General features: G+C 34.2%; 3 protein-coding genes across 4 annotated transcripts; 1 reads left to right on the forward strand and 2 right to left on the reverse strand.

Annotated features, from left to right (window-relative positions):
• Positions 1 to 414: 414 nt before the first annotated feature.
• On the reverse strand, positions 415 to 5,572 carry LOC141444946 (uncharacterized). Of its 2 annotated transcripts, none has more exons than XM_074110732.1 (4): positions 5,244 to 5,572; positions 3,708 to 4,177; positions 2,860 to 3,030; positions 415 to 2,343 (listed from the first exon to the last, which is right to left on the reverse strand). In XM_074110732.1, exons 2-4 carry the CDS (start codon positions 4,165 to 4,167, stop codon positions 1,001 to 1,003), a joined length of 1,974 nt encoding a protein of 657 aa, XP_073966833.1. In that variant the 5' UTR covers positions 4,168 to 4,177; positions 5,244 to 5,572; the 3' UTR covers positions 415 to 1,000. The 2 variants fall into 2 exon arrangements, with proteins under 2 accessions (XP_073966833.1, XP_073966835.1); XM_074110734.1 differs by lacking the exon at positions 5,244 to 5,572 and adding an exon at positions 4,950 to 5,126.
• Positions 5,573 to 5,672: 100 nt separating this feature from the next.
• Positions 5,673 to 8,871, forward strand: LOC141444948 (uncharacterized). Its single transcript, XM_074110736.1, has one exon. The coding sequence runs from the start codon at positions 6,032 to 6,034 to the stop codon at positions 6,872 to 6,874; it is 843 nt and encodes a 280-aa protein (XP_073966837.1). The 5' UTR covers positions 5,673 to 6,031; the 3' UTR covers positions 6,875 to 8,871.
• A 947-nt stretch (positions 8,872 to 9,818) lies between these two features.
• On the reverse strand, positions 9,819 to 11,661 carry LOC141444947 (uncharacterized). The gene is made up of 3 exons (XM_074110735.1): positions 11,044 to 11,661; positions 10,670 to 10,939; positions 9,819 to 10,471 (listed from the first exon to the last, which is right to left on the reverse strand). The coding sequence occupies exons 1-3, from the start codon at positions 11,515 to 11,517 to the stop codon at positions 10,058 to 10,060; spliced, it is 1,158 nt and encodes a 385-aa protein (XP_073966836.1). The 5' UTR covers positions 11,518 to 11,661; the 3' UTR covers positions 9,819 to 10,057.
• Between the last annotated feature and the right edge of the window lie 7,346 nt (positions 11,662 to 19,007).

The raw sequence follows: 19,007 nt of genomic DNA on the forward strand, positions 1-19,007 counted from the left end.
CGTGGGTTCAAACCCCGGCTCGCACCTCTGAGTTTTTCGGAATTCATGTGCGAAATTACATTTAAAGTTTACCACGAGCTTTACGGTGAAGGAAAACATCGTGAGGAAACCTGCACAAACCTGCGAAGTAATTCAATGGTGTGTGTGAAGTTCCCAATCCGCACTGGGCCCGCGTGGGAACTACGGCCCAAGCCCTCTCATTCTGAGAGGAGGCCTGTGCCCAGCAGTGGGACGTATATAGGCTGGGATTATTATTATTATATATATAACTCATTTCATACTTGAGAATAAATCGATACCCTAGTTCACACTCGTACTAATTACAAAAAAAAATATTGCCATCTATAGAGGTGCTAAATGACATTCTACATTATTTCGCTCTTACCAGAAATCTATAAAGCCTTCTATTAAAAATATGTGACACAATAATACAAAGTATTCTTGGGATGCGTGTAGGTAATATTGTACTAAAAGCCTTTTTTTTATGTGACGCACACATACTGTAAGTGATTTAATATTGAGTCTTTTCATAACTTTGACGTGCACTGTATTAACTGCCTTCAGAAGCAGTCTGCGGGTTACTTCAAGACCAATTTTTTATATGTAGCCTTTATAATTTTTAAATTAATATTTGAAATAAATAATCTCATATACCTATTCTAAGATATAAATACACCATTTGTAATTCTTTTTTCACCATTTTTACGATATTCATAATGCAAACATAAAAATGATCTCCTGTAAAATTGCTCAAAATGTAATTAGTATGAGCGTGAACTAGGGTATCGAAATGTCCAAATCGTGTAAAATAATTATCAACCTTTTCACTAATAACCTACAAATTGGCAAAATATACCTAACTGCTTCTAACTCATTGCTACTAATTGTAAGATAAGTTACAGCCGACCGTACTAATGTTACTGTATTGCTACTATAACCATCTCTTTACTGTCTAGTATAAACTCTTTGATAATACCTTAGACAATCGTTGAACATGTGTTTAAGTTTTAGTTTCTTTCGAATGCATATTAACGTAATGTGCTTTATATAGTACTTGGCAGCAAAATTTAGTTTTACAAGGCATACAGGTGAAGACATTAGTTCTAGATTTTTCTAAGCAATAAGTACAATCATCAGAATCAAATATGGATGAGCATTTCAAGCAATATTTCATGTTTTTGTCATCTGACACATTCTTAGTTTTAGGCAAGCAAGACTCACAAAACATGAATTTAGTTGGAACAGTTGTATTTTCATCTTTGACTTTACTTACTTCGTTTTTGTTCACGTCAGTTTTGTCTTTCCTCTGATACACCTTTTTACATTTCTTGTAATAATCATTTATTTTAGCTGATTTTTCATCTTTTTCGTCTTGATTGCTATTTTCTTTTGATACATCAATGTTTTTGACTATCTGTGATTTTTGATCGGTTGTTTCCTCAACAATTCTATACGTCGTCATATTTTTAGTACTTAGATTTGTTTCTTTGCTTGATTCCTGTTTGATATTTTCTTTTTTGATCAAAACAGCTTTCTCATTAGCACTAATATTGTTATTAATTTTGTTTTCATCCATTTCTTCATCTAGAATAAATTTTATATTTGTATCGGATATAGAATCTATATCTTGACTAGCAGCACTGATTTTGGAACTAGTACTATCAAAAGATTTTGGTGAAGCTACTTCTCGATTTTCAAACTGCATCAAAACTGGCATGTTTTTTGGAACATTCAATGTATGGTTTAACGTTTTGAGATCATCTTTTACTTTATTTATTTTATCATTTCCATTATCTTTATTCGATTTTTCCTTTTTAATGTCAAATGTAGTTATTTCTAAGATATCATCGTCATCGTCGTCTATAACTATAACATCTGTTTGACTATTATCTATAGGTATTTCCATGTTTTCAAGACTTCTCAATAATTCATCTTCATTCATACTGCTGTCGTGAAATATAACTTCGTCGCTGTCAGATTCTGACTTTGTTCGTTTTCTTGATTCATCTTCATTATTTTCGGTTTTATTATTACTAGTTTTACTTTTACGATAGTTAGAACATATTACAACTAAGTCTTCATTAAAAACACTATTTGAACACGAGACCACTTTATCTTCCATAGAATCATTATTTACACTTTCCACTTTATTGTTTTTATTTTTAATATTACCCAACAAACCTTCTAGTTTCGAACGTTTTTTGAGGAATTTCTCACTTTTTTTGCTTAAATCCGGTATTTTGATGGTTTCTGCCTTATTTTCTTCTTCAACTACCATTTTTATAACCGCTTCTTCCTTTTTGGATTCTGGAGGAGGCTCTGGAGTTCTTCTGAATACTGCCTCTGAAATACCAAATAAAATAATGATAACATTTTCCAATTTTAATGTTTTTCCACTTGTATCGTTTTAGTAATCAGTAGCCCTTAATACGGCTTAAATTATTTATTGAATCAGGCGTTACTTTCCGGAGGTCCATATCAATGAACTAAAAGAATTTCCTTGCTCACCCGCGACCTTACGATAGCTAAGCTTATGCAAAATATGCGTGTTCATGCAGTTCCTCCACCTCCACACTGTAAGAACACACACAAATCCATCTATCACCAACACACTACACTGACGCGTTTCGAACTCAACCAGAGCTCATCTTCAGAGTGACACAACCGTACACCATGCTACCAGTTGTTGTATCTAATTATCTCCATGCATTCTAAAACATCGAGACGAAACCCCTTGCCACAATAATGTAACACTTCATACGAATCTGAGTCCGATCGGACTCAAGATTTGTATGAAGTCCGATCGGACTTTTTTCTGTGGCAATAAATGTTTTTTTTTTTTCATCCTTATTCTCTCACCTTCAATATACTCTTCACCAGGCCCATCCTCCCACCACACTGGGCTCGGGCAGGTTAGGATCTCCATCAGGTCTTCGTCCGTCAAGTCATCATCCATCATGCTGATCACTTCGGCCATCGAGAGCTGGGAGTACACGGGGCTGGGTTCCCGACTTTCTGGCTTTGATGTGGCTGGAATTGGAATAAAGTTTTGCTAAACTTTAATATAGAAGATTTTTTTTAAAACAATTCAGGGCTAATTTATGGGTTCAATCGCTCAGGGCAGATATTTTTATAAATAATACTAATGTTTGTTCCTCGAGAACATATAAGTATGTTTATCCGTTGCCTAGTATAGGTTGAACAAGAGTTGAAGTTAATGATTGAAAACACAGGTACATGAAGTACTGATTGCATAAAAGGAGAAGGAATGAAATGAATGAGTGAATGTCAGAATCCAGCTGTGATTACATTACATGTTCTTGCGTGTGTGACCTCAACTCTGGTGGTACTACCTATACCCATGGTACAAGCTTTGCTTAGTTTGGGACTAGGTTTAATTGGTGTCAATTTAGCCCATAATAATATTACAGTACGATTACTTGGAGTTAACACTTGACAGATGGGCGTGCCTTCAGTCAATTTTCAACTTTGACTTCATACAAATAAAGCCATTTTTAGTATACCGCTACCCACGTTTACAGATTATGTAAAAACTATTTTATTTGTATGACCTCAAAGTTGAAAATTGACTGAAGGCACGCCCATCTGTCAAGTGGTAACTCCAAGTAATCATACTGTATATATTTTTTTGGTTTTATTGTTTGTTATTATGTAGAGCTTAAATACATAAATAACAAAACCCATACCTTTATTAGGCACTCTGCATTTCCTCTTAACAGAACCCACGATGCTGGCAACCATTTGCAGCTCATTGTTCGACTTCAACACCACTTTCTTCACATCCAAGGTTCTCTTCCTCTTATTTGGGTAGAATTCCACATCCTCCACCAAAGCCACCTTCTTACGTAGCACTTTTGACAGTTTGAACACCTTTTCTGGCAAATTCTGCACTTTTTCCACACTTTTGAGCAGTGAGTTTTTATGTTTAGGTGGCGTCTTCGGTTTTTGAATGTTCTTAGGAACATTTGTAGGTTGGCTGGTCTGAGTTTCCCTCGTAGGACTTTTGAGAAGATCTGTTAGATGTTTCATGCTCCGGTCCCTGACTCTTAGTTGGCGTTTCATCTGTGCGGACTTGTGACGGGTGACAATGACTTCTTTTTTTGCTATCCTCGAGTCCTGCTTACTGGAGGATTGTTTCGAAGACATGGTTGGTGAGCTGCAAAAGTATAATATCTACATTGCAGTTTAAATTTGCTTGTGTAGGTAAGAACAGAGGACTTAAAAGAAACAGGGACAGATTGTATAAACAGGATGACTGCAGTTAATATTGTTTTAAGGAGTCATGACAATTATGATTTAAAATAATTACATTTATGTGTTGCATACTTATAAAAAAGTAAATTAAATCTATGTGTAATACAACATTTAGGGAATAATACACATAACTAGAAACAGCAAATACCATAATATTGGGTTAGAGATAAGTTGTATAGTTTTTGGCTCCGAAGCGGTAAAGTTTTGTGTGCTCTTCCTACCCCATTTGGGAATAAGGCATGATTTTTGTGTGTGTGTGTGTGTGTGTATAGTTTTTCTTTAAAAAAACATGGTATCCAGTAAGTTTTATCAAGCTCATACAGTCATTTCAATAAAATAACCACAAATAAACTGAAATTGCATATTTAAAAACATAAGATAACAATTATTACAAAAATGATATGAATTATTCATAGTTTTTTACTTCTTTTATCTTGATTTAATCTTAAATAGTGTACAATCCAAAATTAAAACATGTCCAGGCAGTTCTTGAGTTACTTTCTTGTTAAAGACAAGTATGTAAGATATTACATATTTGAAGTGGATTTTCTTACTATTTGGGAATCCCAAATTGGGATACTATTTTGATGTAAAGATAAAGTCCATGGCTATATTGCATCATAGACATAGTGACGTAAAAGACAAGGAAGATAATATACTAACATAATACTTACTGAACATGTCTGAATCTGAAAACTATTGTTACATGATTTCAGCTATGACTGAAGTGTTTCGACTTAAGCGTGAATAAAACAATTTACGTTTTATTATTGATCTATAGCATACGGTTGTCATAGATATAGCATTTTAGTAGGTAGGTAGTGCCACATTGCTAAGCATTGAATACGTAATAATTATAGATTCATAGATCTAGCGTGTCAAAATGATAATAAAGTTTATAGAAAAAAATAACAAATATTTATCATTTTACAATAAAGAAGTTTTAAGAGCTTATTTAGACCACTAACCTTCGAATAAGTTATAAAAATCGTTGCAGAATCCAGTGAAATAGCGAATATAAAACGTGTAGCTGTTTACTCGTAGTTTAACAGGATAAAACACATTCACATTAAATTAAGCACAATTTTAACTCAACTGGTGTACTTTAAGCAGAATTGCGTAAATAATACAGGCGAAGACACCTTCTAAAACCAAAATGCGTATTATAAAGGCACCTTACATGACTTATCACGCTGATCGACTTAGAACCCTGTCATTGTAATTTTTTAACAAAATTGGTAGTCATGAGTTTTAGAACAGTGCATAATAACTTAAAATAAAATTTCATTTTGCATATATGAGACGTCGTTTTTTACTGGGGCATAGCGTGTATTTTAGTTTCCTTGTCTTAAAGCCTAAGCATAGCCATGCACACCCACGCTTAAACCCCCAGGCCCAGATTAATGTTTTTAATAAACGCAAAATGTTTTTTCTTTTGTCGGTAACTATGGCAGTAGTTTTTATGAAAACATAACTCTTTATATGAACTGATTTTACTAGGTTCATTAGAATATTGGTAAAATCTTCACGTAGCATACGTGTAGGTTACCTTTATAAAAAAAAGCTAAGGATTTACGTCATCACCCATGTATTTTAAGCGTTTTTACTATTGACTCGAACACAAACATTTCCTGCTGAGATGTCAATGTCAATTCAAACTGTCAAAAAGTGATTATGGTTATGGCGTAAACTTTATTTTTCTCTTTATTTTCGTTGTTTTTGTTCTAAATATAGTTTTCATTTTATTTAGTTAACCATGAATAAAAGCAATATTAAACCCATTGAACGCATGACCAATAATACTACAAAATATTGTGAAATCTGTAATAAAACAATAAAAGGGAATGCGTATAAATTCAAGTGTCATTTATACAAACATAAAGCCATTAAATCACGGTTTGAGTGCAGCTACTGCTTCAAACAATTCTTTAGAAAAGACGCGTTTGTGCAACATGTCAGTACACACACTGTGAAACCGGACGACCGAAAATCTTTTGTTTGTGACTACTGCGACCGAAGTTTTCTGGCCAAAAATAGCTTGATATATCATTTGAAAATCCACGATGACTCTTTACAACGGAGGCGCGATTTACAATTCAAATGTATGGCTTGCGGCATCATTTACTGCGAAGCGAGGCTGCTGAAAGTTCATGTAAGAAAAACACATTACAACTTTCAAGCTCAAGAAGAACTACATTTAAAAAAGACCTTGAACGAGACTTGGGTAGAAAAAGTGAAAGATTCAAAAGTATGCGTGGAAATGACTAAAGTCAATAATAATGTGATTGTGATAAAAAAATGTCTCAAACCAGATGTAAAAGATACCTTGATAGTAAACAACAACTCTAAAACACAAGATTTAAGCTTGACATACTCTATAAACCACTATTCAAAAGTAGTATGTGATTACTGTAAAAAGGAAATGTTGAAGAAAAGTCTAGTAAATCATATAAGAGAGACACATTTAGATTTCCGCAAGTTCAAGTGTACAGAATGTAAGAGACAGTTCCATAGACACTATCAGATGGTGAACCATATATGTGGTAAGAAAGTCAGACGGAAAGTTTACAGGAGTTTAGTTAAGCAGCCAAGTAAATAATGCACTTCATAACACCCTCAACCAGAAACTGTTACTTTCTCTTCTTCATGGCCTGGCTATGACAAGCCAGACTGGTGGAAAGAAGAGTCTTGAGTGAGGCTGATATACTTGCTGCATAATGGTTGGTAGCAAATACAATTAGAGAAAACATGCGCCATTTGTGACTGCTGGTGCAGTCTAAACCTTACAGACTTTGTACTGGGAACTATGACTTTGTTGAGAACATCAACGGATATTATATTATTGCCAGTTCTGCTTTGTGATTTGAGGATCTATTTTTATGTTGGGTTGTAATTTATATTACATACAAACTATAGTCAAAACTGTTTATGACAACATCGAAGGGATAGCAATATTTCAATAATCGTGGTTGATCATTGTAAGCAGTGTTGTTTTGGTATATAAGACTGTGTCAGAACTTTTTTCTTGGTTGTTACATATAGTTATTATAACTAATGTCGCTATAATTGGTAGTGACTGTACATGTTATTTGGTTGACAAAATAACTTAAATAGTGACAAATCATTTGTTATACTTGCTTACATTTTTATCAACAATTGTAAGTAGTGAACTTGACTCATATTCATTGTATCCAAAATTAAGATTTTTATGATATATACATATCAACAACCATATTTTCTTATACATAACGGTTATAAATTGAGCTCAAACATGAGTCTTCCATTTTATATCTTAGAATAATTAATTTTGACTTAGCAATACAAGCAGTATTTTTACTGTATAATTTTCAACCAACTCTTGTGAAAGTTTGTTATATGATATTCTCATTCTCTCTTTACTAGAATGCCACTTGCAAGAAAAGGTTAGCATAGTTCTCATAAGAAATAGGATATAGAAGTTTTAGATATTGATAAATGTTTATTATCATGGTCAACATATAATAGAACAAACTGAAACATATAACTACTAATGTCATGCTAAAATCCCATACTTTTGACAAGGAACTCATATTGAAAGATTATTAATGATTCCACCTTGGTACATGAACCAGTTTGTTCAACTGTACAAGCAAAATCAGTACTGGTTAAATAGTAACCAATACTGTATTTATTGACACTTGGAAAGATAAATAAAAGTTTTAATAATTAGAAAGATTGTAGTGCTACTATTATTTGTTTTTGTGTTTATATTAGAAAGCATGTATGTTTACTTTCTTGTCAAAATTAGTTACAATTAAGACAAGATATTAATGTAATTCAATTATTTAATGTATTCAATAAGTTAAAAATTAGAAAGGTCTAGGTTTAGTTTACATACTTAAAATTAGTTATACAAATCATGTTTAATGTCTTCAAACTAAGTGCCTTGAAAATTTATATTTTAATAGTAGTGATGCATGTTATACTTTTCTCACTCAGCAATTTAGTGATGTAATGGTATGTTTATGGATGCAGTCCTTGTACAGTTGAATTGATGAACTTTGATCAAAAATATCTGAACACGCTTGTATGTTGTTTGTTGCTTCATATACAATATGAAGTAGTGTGTGTGTGTGTAGTTGTGTTCAAATATTTTTACTAGCAAGTTTATGAACTCGACTGTACAATCCAAAAATACTAGACATTGTGGTTTACATTATGTTGCTTTATACTATGTTAAAGTGTATATCACAAAAGTATTTAATTATTTATTGTAAATGAGAGGGACTTTTGCAGGGCCAGCCCTAAAGGTTTAAGGCCATAAAATACATTTGCTCTGCCCTAATTTAGGTAAATTAGTGTAGAGCAAATGTATTTTGACAGTGCTCCAGTTGTTCTACCCTAGAGTAGGCCCTGCTCATTTTAACAAAATGGGTTTGAGTTTATGAGCAGGATATGTATATAATGTTTGATAATTAATGGCCAACCCATGAACTGGTTTAGGGGCCTCCTGCAATAAAAATGTTTAAGCTCATGACTGCTTCTTAGGGGGTTGGTCTCTTTAAAGGTATTTCTATTTGCTTGACTTGTGATGTGACTATACATGTTTCAATACACTCAAACAGTGCATGTTAACGTATGAACCATCCTTTATAATAATGATGTGCCTTTTATAAAAATGCCTTAGTGATATAGGAAGTGTGATATTTATAATGATAGAATTAATAGTATTTTACAAATGTAGACTAGTGAGCAAAGCTGTGCGATGATAATCAAATAGTAAACTTTGGTAATCGAAAAAACGTTACAAAACAAGTTAACTTCGTTAAAGCGTTACGTTAAAAAATTAACGCAAGTAACGTTCATCCTTAATCCGTTAACACTTGACGTCATAGATACTGCATTTTTTATGATTTTTTACGTCGTTGCGTTGATTATCTACTTAGAAAAATTGACGGTTAGCACGTACTATTGTCTATAACATCACATAAAATGCGAAAAGTATGTCCTTAGTTAGTATTTATTTTATAAACAAAATGGCGGCGGCGCTAAGACCACGTACGCACTATGCGGTTAACCTCGCCGTCCCTCTTCGTATTGCTTGAGAAGACGGCGCGCTAAAACCGCGCGGTTTGCCGCAAAGGCACATAGTGCATACATCACATTAGTAATAAAATGGATAATACGAGACTAATTCCTTCACAGTATTCTTCTTCACACACGCGCTGGCAAGGCCTTTTCGTTTCACTTGGTTTGCCTGTCTCGGCTTGCGTCAAAATGACGAACATAATTATCACGACGTGTTTCTCACAGCGCGACGCGGTCTGCACTTTTTGGTTAAAAGTAGGTGTACCGGTATAACAATTAAGCTGTGCCTGTAAGCTGAGCGGTGCGGCGCGGAGGCGGTACCGGTTGTAATATTCGAGCTAACGTGAAAGAGGCCACAAAGAATACCGCACCACACTTATTTCCCGCGCGAATTCTGTCTGTCAGTGTGTTTCTAGCTTTAACGTACTTAAAAAAAAGTTAAAAGAAATTAACAAGTCCGGTAACGTTTTTTTAACTTAACTTGAAAATTAATCCGTTAATCGAACTGTTAGCTTCGTTAATTAACGGATTAACAGTCTTCTGCCCAGCTCTGCAGGTGAGGTAAGGATAACCATCATTGTGTGCATAATTAAAAAAAAATCCATCACAGACAACACATGTATTGTTGTTTCATTAACTATAGAGCAAACTTGAAAAAGCTATAAGTAATTAGCGAGAAATGTATTCTCTGCCTTATTTATGTATTTTTAAAATTTCATGCACCATCATATTCATAGTCTCTGTCAACTTCCCTCAAAACCATTCGGTTACAAAACGACAGGGTTGTTTTTATTGGAGGATATTTTTCAGTACTGAATGGCTGTTCTATGATATATTTATGCATTTTATGGAATAAACTTTTCTGCAAAGTATTCTTTGATTCATTACTAATATTTTTACCTTTCTTATAAACCGTCAAAGAGTTCTCACGCTTCCTTTTACGCGAATAATCTTTTAATAAATTTAATATTACATGATTTTCTTTTCGCGTTAAGATGGTCGTTTCAAAATCAAAATGGCCACAGTCTTCCGTGCAAGCGAAATTTTCGCCATCGGGTTTCATGATTCGTGAGTAAATGACGTCGTTGGATGAATTAATTATTCTGAAAATTATCATGCCGGAGTCTATCTGAAAAGACCGGTAAAAAATTAATCTTCACTTCGTTATAGTTAAGCAAGAACTTTATTTTCTGGATTCATTTATATCGTAATCAGTACAAGGTGGATTACAAATCCATCAATAAAATTATCCCGAGACTATATTATTGAACTCTATTAATTACTTAAATATTTGTAAAAATAACAAAAATTAACGAAATAGTCTCACTTTGTAATACGTAGAAAATTCACACATTTCCCGCCCTTGACAAATTACAGTTGAGGCACGTTCGGAAACCGTTATCGAGTAATCCGGAGACACGCGCACCTTTGTAATAATTGGATTATTGCATTGTGAAAGCTCTTGAAAAGTAGCTGTAGTAGGACAAGAAGTAAAATTTCCTTTTTTTAATTCCCAAAAATTTCCAATGCATAATTGATTCTTCCCTGTGGTTGAAAATATTTCGAAAGAACACGACGGCGGTTTGTCTTCAATTGCCTGTAGATACATTTCGAACGGTTTAGTGATGTCCCATAATTAATTAAATTAATAAATAGTAAATATATAAGAAAATAATAACAAAGTAAAGCAACAATGCTTACCCAATATCCACCTCGATGGCAATCAGTACAATTATTTTCTGTGTAATTTATAGTATTCTGACACTTGTAACAAACTACTTCTTTACTACTATTCGGATATGTTACTTCCCGCCAGGTTCTCCAATAGAGATCCCGTTTGTACGAGTAAGTAATACCCACCATTCCTATGATGTTCTTGAACGCGTTTTCAAATCGATTAGAGTTTTTCTTTACCTTTTCGGACACACTAATTTTAAAATGGGGTATGTTGTCGTAATATTCTGTGTCATCTGCTATACGTTCTTTTAGTTTGTGAAGTCTTGCTTCACTTTGCTTTTTCAGAGCGAATTTCTTTGACAAACTATCTCTTAAATTTGCTTTCTGGGTCCACTCAAAACTGTAATCTGGCATGGTATAACTATAACTTCCTGTCGAATCAGTAAATGACAAATCGAAATAATTATAAATTATAAAAATCAGAAACAAACGTAACATTATTCAAGTCGAATATTTTATGGTTTTCCTCTCACTTCTGCAGACGCGGTTCTAGATCTAATACTACTTCGTTGAATTGCGGATAACATTGTTTATAAACACAACGCAGATGTTGTTTTTTTTTCTTCATGAACATGGAATGAACGCAATGAGGGCTATCGTTGAATGCACTCACTAGATTTTAAGTGTTGCTTTCAAAGTCTGTTATTTATTGTTTCAAGTCTGTTTAGATTAAACAATTTAATAAACCTTAAATTAATACCATATATAATATCGAGCATGCAACAGTGTTCCATAGTTCCTGTTTTGTTCGGAAAAGGGAGGACAAAGGTTTCCGAAAGACAAACTCAAAACACAGACATTATTCCCGACCCGGACATTTACCATAATTAATTCAGATATTGCAAAATATGCACAATATTAATTATAAATAAGTAACCCAAAAACTATGACTTTGACATTTCGGAACCTCCGCTACGCTAGCGCTCTAGCGTCATTCGCGATAGCCCTCATTTATTGTAAATGGAATGCATAATTAAAATTATAATTTTACTTTAGAAACCTATTATTCATTAGTTTTTAATCATTTATCACTATGACGCTGATCATCATCATAATTATAATTCTACACAAACACATCCCGGTTTGGTTATACCGTTTCCTGTTCATAGTAACTGAAGGCCTACTCCGACAAAATTATATTAACTACTTAACATTTTTCGCAGCTCTATAAACTTTCATTTTGCATATAAAACAGGACTAACTAGAATAGAATTCATATAAAACAAGAATAAAACATATATTTTAATTTCTCTAAATTTAGAGTAGTTTAATAGTCTCATAAGACTACGTAACAGTTTCGAGCCAGTAATATAAGTTTTACGTACTAGTTGTAAAAGTACCACCTCTTTTCAGTTTTACAAGGACTACTTTTTACCGTAAGTTACTATGTCGTAAGGTCTCACCATTGTAAAAGAAGGATAGAAGAAGATAGAACGACACGAACTTCAATTTTCGAATTTCGGAGTAGCCCCGCTGACATGAGCTTCTATGAGCGTCTACACGAAACACAGGTTTGGTATTTCCGTGTCGGTATTATCCAGACAAGGAAAGAGTGTCATCCAAAGTATTAAACTATTAAAGTTTATGCAGTCTTAAAATTCTGCACTGTATTAAAATAACTATGAATTAATTACATTATGAAATAAATCAAATAATTTTCTACTAATTTTGTGTAATTTGTAGAAAAATACGTCGCCCGCCTTAACGGTGCTCCGTTCCGCCGTTCCACCTCTTTCCATTCCAGTACTACACGTGACCGTGCAAATATTGTTCAGCAATAAAAAAAGTTATGTTATGTTAATCAATCAATTAAAAATGGCAGATTTGCGCCTATTTCAATGTATTTCAAAACACTGACCGGGTTTCGGGGCGTTAAATAATGATGGGTTCCTCATTGTTACCATAGTTTTATTTGGGAAAATATATTATAATTTGATGACGCTTTATCATTTGTTATGAATTAGCGAAAGGCCGTTGTCCGGAATCTACTAATGACAATTTCTGATTCAGATAGCTTTAGGTTACGCTTGGTTTTTTTTTCATTCATAGTATGGTATCGCGCGGGGGTCTCGTTTCCCTAGCATACGGTGGAGCGGACGGAATACTCCATTGCTGAATCTAAAATCACGCGTGTTTTAAGTGCCAGTGAATAAATATTTTAATTCATAGTGTGTTGTGGTGTCATGGTTGTTGCACTTTTCGTGGCTTTTGTTTTGTTATTAAGCTCAATACATATCGGTGAGTTCTTAATTATAATTGGTTATCATTACTTTATAATCTTAAGTGAAATGTGTAGTAATCATTTACCCAGTTAGTAAATTTTTCATGGTTTGTTTTGGTTTCCATTCTTTGTTGTCGCTCCGTTAAATGACGGCCCGTATCTTTGTCTTGCTAAATAATTGTACCGTGAATGGATAGTAATCTATTCGGCGTTTTAAGTTATTGTCAACCCATTAAAATTAATGTTTTGGTCAGTTGGCCTAATATATTTGTATACTTACTGTATTTTTTTTTTTTTTCAAAATCTGTTAAGAAAATATATCACTATGTCTCTAGGAACCATTATGATGACATATTTTAAAAATATTTCACTTTGAAATTTCAGTGCTGGTGCTATTAGACTGGTACTCCTGTAATTCCTTTCAAGTTAGTTCCAAAAAAGGAATTCAGGCTTTAGGAAAAACCCATCATTCATCCTCATTGTTATCAAAACTACAAACAACATTTCAAATCAATTCAACAGCTATGAGTGGGTCGCAACTTGCTCACTAGATTTATTTATACTTGTATTAGTAATGTAACAAATAGGTTAACTTGTTTATTTGTATGAAGGGGATAATCTATGGAAATAGAAACTGGAAAAATGAAGCTGATGGTTGTGTTGCCAATGCTTTAAATACAAAAAATAATAAAAAAAACTGAAACAATTAAAGTACTTAATTTAATAAAAAGTAATAGAAGTTATAGACGGTGACACTATTCCAGATTAATATAGGCTACTTTTAACAAGCTTTTATTTAGTTTCATCTGTCCTGTTGTCTGTCTGTCTGTCTGAAATCAAGTCTTGCAAGTTAAATTCAACCATCTTTCAGCAGTTGGATTGACTTGAAATTTGGTTCGCAAATGTGGTTTGGGTGGCAGTACAAGTACAGACAACAAAAAGTACAGTCGGCAGAAAAAGCTTGTATTAAAAATGTTTTTTTTACCAAAATCTTATTAAATAATTAGTTAATTTTATAATTATAATTTAAAAAATTTAAAAAGTAATTGATTTTAATTAAATTAATATACATATTTCTGTGACAAAAGAGGAGAATTAATTTTTGTTATATTACAATAAATAGGTTTCAATGTTTTATTAGCCAAAAAATAAGTAGAATTTGGCCATGTGACCTTACCCCCTTCCGACCCTGGCTATAAAGCTGGATCATCCCTTGTGGTTCAATATGCATTTATAAGATAATGAGGCTGTAATCAGTTAATTGGCTTAATTAGAGATATGAATAAAGCTGTAATGAATTCCGAATTCATAGCTTAAAATTAGTCTAGTATATTTTATGAGGTGTTTAATGACTTTAATGAGGAACAAATATACATATATATAGTGGAATATAGTTTTTTTTTCTAATAGTTTGAAAACAAAAAGTACCATAAGGTTGGGGTACTTTGACCCATTGGAGGGTAACTTTGGCCCATATGAAAACCACATTAAGAAGGGTCCAATAAAAAGAGCCATATTCGCAAAGCAATAATAAAACCAGGACCAAGTTAATCCCAATTTTTTTTTTTTACCTTTCAGGGCCAAAGTAACCCAAGCCATTAAATTACGGTATTATATTGGACTGACTTATACTAATGTGACATCTTATTGTAATGAACATGACTTGACAATAAATAAATAAATTATTTACTAAGTGCATAGTCACTGCAGCTAAAAGTGTGGAGGTTTTACTACAATATGCTAGTGAACAATCCATTATCAACAGTGCCAGATTCAGACTATTTGATGCCCTGAGCAATCCACGCCTGTTGCATCCCCCCCCATCCATAAGTAGCTGTAATAGGCGTATATAGAGGGGGGGGGGGGGGGCGCTTCGAAAGGAGGCTTTTTTGAAGTGTAAATAAAGATTGCATTTTGCTGGGATCCATCATCAAGCATACCACTTTGAAACATTCTAAACAGTCATACTTCACCACATGGCATCTCAAGCAGAGGATTGTGGGTTCAAACCCTGGCTGGAACTTCTGAGTTTTTCGAAAATTCATGTGCGAAATAGGTAAATTTCACCAGCAGTTTTACAGTGAAGAAACCTGCGAAAACCTGTTAAGCAATTCAATGGTGTGTGTGAAGTACCCAATCCGCACTGGCCCGCGTGTGAACTACATCCCAAGCCCTCTCATTCTGAGAGGAGGCCTGTGCCCAGCAGTGGGACATATATAGGCTGAGATGATGATGAAGCTCTAAACAGCTGGTAAATAAACATGTCACATGCATGTTAAGTGTAAATTGATACAATAGCATAGTTATATTGGTGTGTGTGTATTAGTAATGATGGATTATTACTTCCCTTGTATGGAGACGCAAACAGACTTAAATATAGTTCCTTTGTTCTCTTGGATTTGTTGCTATGCTCTTGTGTGTAATATGAATCAGACTTGAGGTGTAACACTTACATAGGTTACCTACAGTGAGGGCAAGTAATTAATGCTTTTTTTTTAGAAAATTTATTTTTATTAAGTCTTTTTGCTGACTGTACTTTTTGTGTCTGGGATTGTAGTCTAAAGGGTCATTCAGGTATTACGTAAGCAGCATAGTAGTTTTGACTCCCTCCTCCTCCTTGTCAGCAAAAAAAAAACCTAAGTTTTGTGTTTATTTTCAAAGTTGACCTGTAAGATCTTTTCTGTAGCAAAATAAATTATTCTATTTCAATTCCCAGATACTACACCCGCGCAGACCCGGGTGCTGTCGCTAGTTGTTTTAATTAGCAACTGTTTTTATCATCTTATTTTTTAATTTGCATAATTTTTTTGCAAATTTACGACCAAGTTGTTGTACCATGCACTTAGCACTAATGTAAATTTTCTTCACTGTATCACCTTGTTTAAGGCAACAAGGATATACCTAAGCTACCTGTATGTTAATGCTATGTTGTTGCCCTCAATATAGCAACAATGTTTTGGTTAGGACTAGTTACTTGTTGCCTGGCAATGCCTTATATATACAGCAAACTTGTTTTTGTAACTACAATGTCAGGGTGCTTGTTTTCTCACAGTCCGCTAACCTCCGATACAACCTTGTCTCAGTAAGCTATCATTGCGTACTTCAAGGAAGTTACTAGAGGGCATTTATTATGCTAAAGTTGCAATGTGGGTTGAAATTTACCTCCATATCGTAATTATTCCGTGTCGCTATTCGTCTTCGTCTCCCATATTCCTAAATCCCAGTCCCATTATGGCCTCTCAAGCAGATGGTAGGTTCAAACCGGGGCTTGCTTGAGATTTTCGAAATTCATGTGTGAAATTACATTCAAATTTACCATGAGCTTCACGGTGTAGGAAGATATCGTGAGGAAACCTGTATGGTCTGCGTGATGTTCCCCATCTGTAGTGGGCCAGCATGGGAAATATGGCAGTATGGAAATATGATTATGTAGAACCGGATCTTCTTAATGGACAGTTTTGGAACCACTGGTTTAGACTGTTATTACTATAGGTAGGCTGTAATATTAACATATTATACACACAGCACAAAAGTACCTAGTAAATATGTTAGTCATAATGTCAAGATAAAATTGTTTCCATGAAACTTTCAGGAAAACAAGAGTGTTGTTGTTATTATAAAACGTGATTTTAGATGATGATTTGGACTTCCCACTAATATAGTAGTCTGTCTAGTCTGTTTGTTTGTTATTGTTACCTCATCACGTCAAAACCGCTGGACCGATTTAGATGAAATTCGGTATACAGATAGTTTGAGTCCCGCTTATACGAATATGATAGTTTTAGCGAACACAGGATAGTTTATCCCGGAAAATTTCATAGTATTCGCGGAATAGCGATAAACGAGTTCTACGCGGACGAAGGCTGGTTTTTTTATAAACAAAATTGTACCTGTACAAAAATTAACATTCCATAAAACAACAAAAAATCAAATCTGCAGATTTATTAAAAAAGAATTTACGTTCTACCACAGAAGTAAATCGTAACATTTTATACCTTATAAGGTCGGGTTATTTTGACCCAAATGAAAACGACGTGTAGAAGGGTCTAATCATAAATACTAAGGCGTGGGCGGTTAGCTACAATACAACTAAACAAGTGGAAATGTGTAATTTTTTTTCTTCGGCTATGTCTACAGATTGAGCCAGCATCATGTCGATTTAGTAAGGACAAAAAAGGAACAGAGGAGAATACATTTCTACACAGGTAATCAGTTTCTATTCCTGTCATTATTTCAATGCAACAACCTGGAATGGGGTCATCTATAAATTACGTCATACATTTACGGGGGGGGGTTGACACAGGAACAAAATAATAGCAATTTTCATAGCAATACGTGTGACAGGGAGGGTTGGGGCACGCTGTTAAAAATGGTCAAAATTGGTGTGACATTTTATGGATGGCCCCAACGAGTTTGTCTCAATGGTCAAAGTTACCCTTAAGGGCTAAAGTAACCCGATAGTACGGTACTACTTTGGGAAGTGACCCGTTATTTTTGCTTGTCAGTATATAGCACATCTTGGTAAATAAGGTTATATTTGGGTTATATCCACGTATATATTGACCTAGTGAATAGCGTCAATAGAAATCATATTGACCGTGGCTTACTTCTTTACTCTACTGATTAAAAAAAATCTACTGATAGCACTCATAGTTGAAGTGATTAAATTATTTGTAATCAGGTCAACAGTTGCACTTATCATTGTTGTAAGTAGGTGAGATGACGTGATAAAATGGCTTCGACTCGTAAAACCCACTTTCTCAAATGAACTTTCTCTAAAAACAACCATTCCGTAAAATGTACGGTCCCAAGACGTACACACACATTTTCAAAATGTACACGTATTTCTGTAATGACACGGATTTCTTTATATTATTTACAAATACGATTGTTTTGAAACAGTTTGTCTTCTGGGGAACAAACAGTACCATCTGGGGAAAGGTAGGTACAGTCAACGTCATAAATAAGTGATCACTTTTGTTTTCGTATGGCTTTCAAACATGACTAGGTACAAAAGTGATCACTTAAATGACGTTGACCAAGTACCAAGTGGGAAGTACACTTTTTAATAATATAACATAATCATAAAATAATTTATTTTAGGATCTAGTTCCATAAAGTTTTTTGTGATAGTGCACGTTGCTTGCACCTGCCCAGAAAATTATCCGTCTAAAGAAGTGCATCTTTAGAGAAAGTGCACAATGCGGGAAAGTGGGTTTTAGATACGCTTTACGAGACTAAGCCGTTAAAATACCCTATTTTTTACTATCACGCCTGATGCGATTTGCGACCTAAGATCGCCAGCCTAAGATGCAGCACGCTTGCCTAGTACATACTAGTCAACATGTTAGTATGATTTGTATGAAGACATTTCGATGTCTTGCGCAAGATTCGTCTCGTGCAAAACATCAATTTCCCAATGAGTGGGCTAAACAACCGTTTACTGTAATTCTGCGCGTACGCCGTTCAATTGCGGCTCGTTGTCGCAATTGACGTCATTATAGTTTGACCGTTGACCACTGAGTGTTATGATATGAAGGGATGCTACAAGTACTTGTTGTTATTGTGCTGTTTTATTAAGGGAACAAATAAAATAACCACCAAAAATATAAATAAATAAATATATATCATGGGACACTTGACACCAATTGACCTAGTCCCAAACTAAGCAAAGCTTGTACTATGGGCACTAGGCAACGGATCAACA

This window comes from Choristoneura fumiferana, chromosome 30 (assembly GCF_025370935.1).
Source record: "Choristoneura fumiferana chromosome 30, NRCan_CFum_1, whole genome shotgun sequence".
NCBI classification, from domain to species: domain Eukaryota; kingdom Metazoa; phylum Arthropoda; class Insecta; order Lepidoptera; family Tortricidae; genus Choristoneura; species Choristoneura fumiferana.